The sequence below is a fragment of the Zophobas morio genome, unplaced genomic scaffold (genome assembly GCF_036711695.1).
Source record: "Zophobas morio isolate AGI-343-1 ecotype UQ-CSIRO unplaced genomic scaffold, CSIRO_AGI_Zmor_V1 ptg000017l, whole genome shotgun sequence".
Taxonomy (NCBI): Eukaryota; Metazoa; Arthropoda; class Insecta; order Coleoptera; family Tenebrionidae; genus Zophobas; species Zophobas morio.
The window spans coordinates 15,025,201-15,031,447 of record NW_026972122.1 but is presented as its reverse complement, the minus strand read 5'-3'; the positions used below and the strand labels follow the sequence as shown (position 1 = coordinate 15,031,447).

Here is a 6,247-nt window from a genome sequence, read left to right as displayed (position 1 = left end):
TGTCTCAAATCCGGTGACCTGGCTCAACAGTACCCCTTTGGCCTATCCATCTACCAGGAAAAGTTTCATTTAACTACTGCCGTACTTGACGTCGAATGGGGTAGAGCACCGTCTTGTTGAAACTTGGTAACTCCGGATTTTGGTAATTGGAAAACAATTCTCTAAGTCTAGGTACTACACGTTCCCGCAACAACCTTAAGTGTCCCTTAGAATTTAAATTGCCATTATTAAAAAAAAAGGAGCAATTACATAGTAACCAATAATATCGCACCAAACATTCAGTTGTTCTCGACGCTGTGTGTGGATATGCTCCATCCAGTATGGATTTGTATCAGACCAGTATTTGCACTTGTGTCTGTTCACACAACCATTTAAACAAAACGTAGATTCGTCAGAAAACGAACTCCTGTTGATAAAATTTCCGTCTTGTTGTATTTTGTGTCCATAATTTCAACTCTACTATAAAAATCATCTTCGTTTAACTCTTGTACCAATTGGATTTTGGATGGCTGAAGCTTTTTCTTTTTCATTATTGTTTGAATTGAGTTTCTGCTAACATTGTGATTCAGCGCTAATTGTTCTATAGACTTTTGGGGTTTTCTGTTGCGTCTAAAAGGACATTAAGGGCATTTTCATGATTTGCAGCAGTTTTTGGCCTGCCAGGTTTTGGACATTTTTTAACACTTCCAGTTTCATTAAATCTTCGTTGGGTTTTTGAAACGGTCGACTTAGAAATGGGTTCTCGTTCAAGTTGAATTTCATTGAAAGGTGTTTTTACTTGAGCATCGTTTATGCGCTCGGTTTCAGTTAGATGCACCATTTTTGCAACAACACCTTACATGTCAAATTAAGATTATTTTCAAAGGTAGCTATGTCATTTTTCTTTTTTTATTTATTTTTATTTAAAATAATGTATTTTCCCATTTCAGTTAGAAAGAAACTATAATTGTACTACATCAATGAATTAAAAAAAAAACTCTATTCCAAAATGCATTCATTATATGGTAGTGCTATTTAAAAAAATTCAAATTGGCTTCGCATCCCGAAAACAAATGAAGAAAAAAATTTTGACAATTAACGGTTGTTTTGGAAAATATAGCAATACTCATTCACTTAGAAGTGTTTTATCCAGAGATACTTTAGCTGTAATATGAGGTGATTGTTAAACAACAAAACATAAAAATTAGAAAATGTGCTCTGTCTTCTTATGTCTGATGCGTCACGATACAATATGCAACAAAAATCTGCCATTGTAGATTTGTTCCAAAAACTTTGATACCGATCCTCCATAGTTTTAATGTCTTGATCCTTTCCTTGGAACCTGAAGATTTCTTTATACCTAGAAAGTTTGAACAAACCCATTTGAAACTGCCCAAGCTGTATGTTGTATTTCAAAGTTTGTGCAGTGTCTTTTACTTTTGCGTCATTGATCTTCGGAAATTTTTGAATTAAGTACTTAAAGTCTTTAGACTTACTTTTAACTATGGCTTTGACAAAACATTTAATAAGACCAAGTTTTATATAAAAATGGAAGAAATATCTTGACTTTTCCTCGTTCATAATAGAAAGCTAATGACGCATAATCCAAACCACGCTATTTGTGCTGTCTATCAGCGATTTTGAGGAAAGTTATAAATGAGGTTTTCACATCTTATCGTGGAACATAATGAGCAAGAGGAATAGAATGTTTTGAGTTTCCATTATGTAGGAGCACTGCCTTAAAACTACTCTAAAATAAGTTTTTAAAGCATTACTTCTGGATGGGTAGTGACTCACTCGTACATTGTTTTTTTCTTAATCGGGATGTAAGAACTTCAGTCTTTTTTGTTTGGCAAAGAAGAATTTCTCATAAGATCACTAATCAGTTCATCTTTGTCACATTTCTGTAGTTCTTAGTTATCTTCAAGGATATATTCATTGCCCTGACTGTTGTCGTTAGGCAGAGACTCTCTTGTACTATCCATTTTATCTTCTACAGGTAATGTACCAATACCTAGGACGGTGTGGAAGGTGTAAATTGTCGTCATATAAAACCGTTCTTGTTAGAAAGTTTATGGTAAGATAAGTCATTTTGTTCTTATTTTTTCGTCAAAATTTCACCAATTTTGACGCACGCCTTAAGTTTAGTAACTGAAGTTATCTGGAATCGATATGAAGATGGCAGTGGTTTAATTTCCAACGTAAAGAAAGTATTTTTTAAAGCTCATTTGAGTACCAAGCCTTCCAGAGAGCCTTACCGGATTGTCCATTGCCTCCAGAACCAGTCCTGACAAGATGAGGTTCATGGACTGAAGCGGCAATATAATATTCCGATTATTTTGACGATACAAAAAAGGTGCGTTTATTGCTATTCATAATTTTGTTGTGTAAGTCTAAGTTACACTTTTTAGGTTATTATGGAATTTGACTTCGCAGTATCGAAATGCATCGCCGATGTTCAATTCCATTTGTTTCTAACAAAAGCATTTCAAACACAATTTGGCTTATATAAAAACCCATTTTACCATCTTAAAAACAATGTATAATTAGATTGGAGACCACTTGGTTGAACTTAAGTCAGTCTGTGGATATAGTTGAGCAATTGTATAAACAATTGGAAGATATCCCGGGGAGAGTAGGTGAAATGGCATTTAAAAAGCTGCAAAATACTTTTCAAAAAAATACCGCGTACCAAGGCTTTAAATTTGTCACCAAAGTATTCAAGGCGAAACTGTAGAAAAATACTTAAAAATGAAACCTACCGAAATTTCTAATTTTAAATATTCTCCTTTAGCATCGTATGATGTTGAGGGATCTTTCTCTAGGTATAAAAATGTCGACATATAGAAAAATATCTGATTTGTTGTGCAAATTTTAACGAAGATTAGTATTGCTGATGTAAAATAATAAAATAAATGTAGTCAAAGAAAACCAGACGTTGCGTTTTTTTTTTTTAAACTCACCTAAAGCGCCTATCTTGCCATTTTAGGGCATATTTTGTTTTTTTTACCCTAAAATCCGCTCTTTATTAATTACTTGAATTGAAATATGTACATATTAATTGTTTCCTCAGCTTTCTAGAGTTTTATTTGTTTTATCACGCTAACGCTTTTCAATGCAAAGTGAAGGCACAGTGGCAGTTTCTATCAATTAGATGGAACCTAATTCTAAAAAGTGCACATTTACATAGCAAAGAAGCTATAAAAACTCTATTATGTGTATGTGATTTTATTGAAAACCAATGCAAAGTAAACTCGATTCAGTTGTATCCTAGTAAAATTTTATTACACCAATCAATTAAAAATTTTAGACTACCGAACCGCAATCGTAAATTTTGTCAATGGCTATTTGGTGCAGACACAAAACGGCCGGCCATGCACATATAGCAGACACTAGCCTTTTTCGGCTGTAAATCTTTTGCAATTGTTAACCTACCGATATTTGTCTTCGTCATTATCCGCTATAAAATTTTACTAAAGTACCTACATCTCAAACGAATTAAATGTACATGTGTACTGTCAAGGCGGCTTATTTTAAATTCAACTTTTTTATTTATTAAGCTAATCAAAGGTATTTCCCAAAACATTTTCCTTGTGTTTGTTGTAAATGTCTGCACATTGCTTTCGATAAAGCAATAAAAATAAGCGAGTAAATGTGTTTGTTAATACTTATTTAATGTACGTGATAATTGATAAAACTAATCAGACCAAAACTAGTTAACCCCACCATTACTCTGTAGTCATAATAATCATGTGCACATATCTTGTTTACATTGCTATGAATACAAAACAAATTTTTGGTTAAAATGTTAAATCATTGGTTCAGTGTCCGCTAATTTATCTTAAAATGTATCACGTGTTTCTAGATTAATTCTTAACCTTAAACAATATCACCGGAATTTTTGAAGAAGCATTATTAATTGTTACATATGTCTTGTAGGTACTGTAAACGAAACAAAACAATGAATGGCTTGCAAATTCTTTTTTTACTTTACACATTAATGTGTACATGTAAAAGTTATAAAATTCTAGCCGTACTTCCAATGCCTATGCACAGTCATTACACTTTATCATCTATTCTCGTAGACGAGCTTGTAAGTAGAGGGCATGAAGTCACCTTCGTCACCCCATTTCCAAGACACAAGGATGTCGAGAATTTGAAAGAAGTTTCTGTGGAAGCTGTAATCTCAGCATTAGACGGTAAGTGACATATACATAGTCTTTTTCCCTAACACTAATTTTACATTAAAGGTGTCAAGAAACAACTGTATAACCTCAACGATTTATCAGTTTTCGGTAGTGTACAATTTTTGACAAAAATGGGTTATATCATGACCGAAGACGTTTTAAAAAACTCAAATGTACAACAGCTCTTACAATCTAAAGAAAAGTACGACGTTGTTATTATTCCTCAGTTTCTGAACGAAGGTTTATTAGGGATTGGGTGCCATTATAAAACTCCTGTCGTTCTTATAGCACCAATGCCTCTTTTCGCTTGGGGCAGTTTCGTTCTTGGACTACCGTCTCCATCCTCTTACGTACCGAACCTTTTAACCCCCTATACAGGACACATGGATTTTTGGCAACGTTTTTACAACACCTTTTACGACATTTGCTCAATTCTGTACCACCAATACATAATTCTTCCAAAACATAGAGAACTAGTACGAAGATATATACCAACCAAGCCAGATTTGTATAGTTTTCTCAACAACGCGAGCTTATTATTAGTTAACTCACATGTGAGTTCATATGATGCAACACTACAAGTACCAAATGTTGTGGAAATTGGTGGTCTTCATATAAAAGAACCGAAGAAACTGCCACATGATTTGCAAGAATTTTTAGATAATTCCAAAAATGGTGTTATATTGTTTTCCATGGGTTCTAATTTGAAATCGTCTTCTTTAGACGGAAAGAAAAGAAATGCAATTCTTGGAGCTTTTTCTAAACTGAAAGAAAAGGTGTTGTGGAAGTGGGAAAATGATAGTCTTCCTGGACAACCCAAAAACGTTAGATTAATGAAGTGGGTGCCACAGTGTGATGTTTTGGGTTTGGAGTTGTTGTTAGCGAAATGTGATAACTATAATGTATTAAATTTCTAGCTCATCCTAATGTTAAAATATTCATTACGCATGGAGGACTGTTCAGTACTATGGAGAGTATATATCACGGAGTACCTGCAATTGGAATTCCAGTTTTTTCGGATCAGAAGTTGAATATGGCTACTGCTGTTTCTAATGGTTATGCCCTAGTAGTACCTTTTGACAAGTTAACCGAAAGTAAATTAAGCAATGCGATTAATGAAGTTTTGAATAACCCCAAGTACATTTTTAATTGGTTATAAATGTTCGTAAAAATCAACAAGTAAATTGCAGGTATAAAAATAATGCGATGAAACGATCGAAAATAATCAAGGACCGACCCGTAAAACCGTTAGATCATGCTATTTATTCCATCGAATATGTAATTCGTCACCAGGGAGCTTCACATCTTAGGTATTCTGGGATGGACTTAAATTGGTACCAACGGAACGTTCTGGATGTTGTTGGTCTCGTATTGATCACACTGGTAGCTACATTATGTTTAATTTGTATAGCTTTGAAAAAGATTTGTAATTTATGGCTAACAGAAGAACGTATAATTAAAAAAATGAATTAGATCCATTAATTTTTAGAATAACTTGGTGAGAGAAAACTATGATTTAGATCAATTTGTCCTTGTGTATCTAAAAAAATAATAAAATAAATTAAAGGCAACTTAATATAAGCAATAGTTCTTTTTGTTTTATTTTATCGGAATTCGCATTGATATGATGTATATCTATTAGAAATTCTGGATCTAAAAAATCCGGCTCATTTTTTGAAAAAGGGTAAAGCGTCACATTACACTGAACGTTACAAATTTGCTTTTTACTCTTTAACAGTGACTATTGTTTGTCCATACAACTGAATAACGGGAAAAAGATTCTTACTTTCATACTTTGTCTACAAGGGTTCATTTAGAGTTAGCTGAAGTCATATAAAGCTTTTTGTAATTTTTCCGAAAAGGCAAAGCATTATGTAGAACTACAGAGCTACAAACTGTGAAAAATGGCAACTGCATCAAGTGGTACGAATAACTGTGATGTTACGCCAAAAGTACTACTTTTGATATTATATACACAAACATATTATTTCACCGAATATTGTAGACTATACCTAGTACTTAGTTGGAAAATGTGATAAAGTCAACTGTGTTCAATGGCAATTATTAACTAATACACACAA

The 6,247-nt window shown here is 33.4% G+C and overlaps 1 protein-coding gene across 2 annotated transcripts; it reads left to right on the top strand.

The window, feature by feature from the left end:
• Positions 1-3,766: 3,766 nt before the first annotated feature.
• Positions 3,767-5,751, top strand: LOC135130056 (UDP-glycosyltransferase UGT5-like). 2 transcript variants are annotated; one of them, XM_064057370.1, is made up of 5 exons: positions 3,769-3,918; positions 4,065-4,178; positions 4,230-5,030; positions 5,084-5,303; positions 5,357-5,751. In XM_064057370.1, exons 3-5 carry the CDS (start codon positions 4,298-4,300, stop codon positions 5,637-5,639), a joined length of 1,236 nt encoding a protein of 411 aa, XP_063913440.1. In that variant the 5' UTR covers positions 3,769-3,918; positions 4,065-4,178; positions 4,230-4,297; the 3' UTR covers positions 5,640-5,751. The 2 variants fall into 2 exon arrangements, with proteins under 2 accessions (XP_063913439.1, XP_063913440.1); XM_064057369.1 differs by having other exon boundaries at positions 3,767-4,178.
• Positions 5,752-6,247: the final 496 nt, after the last annotated feature.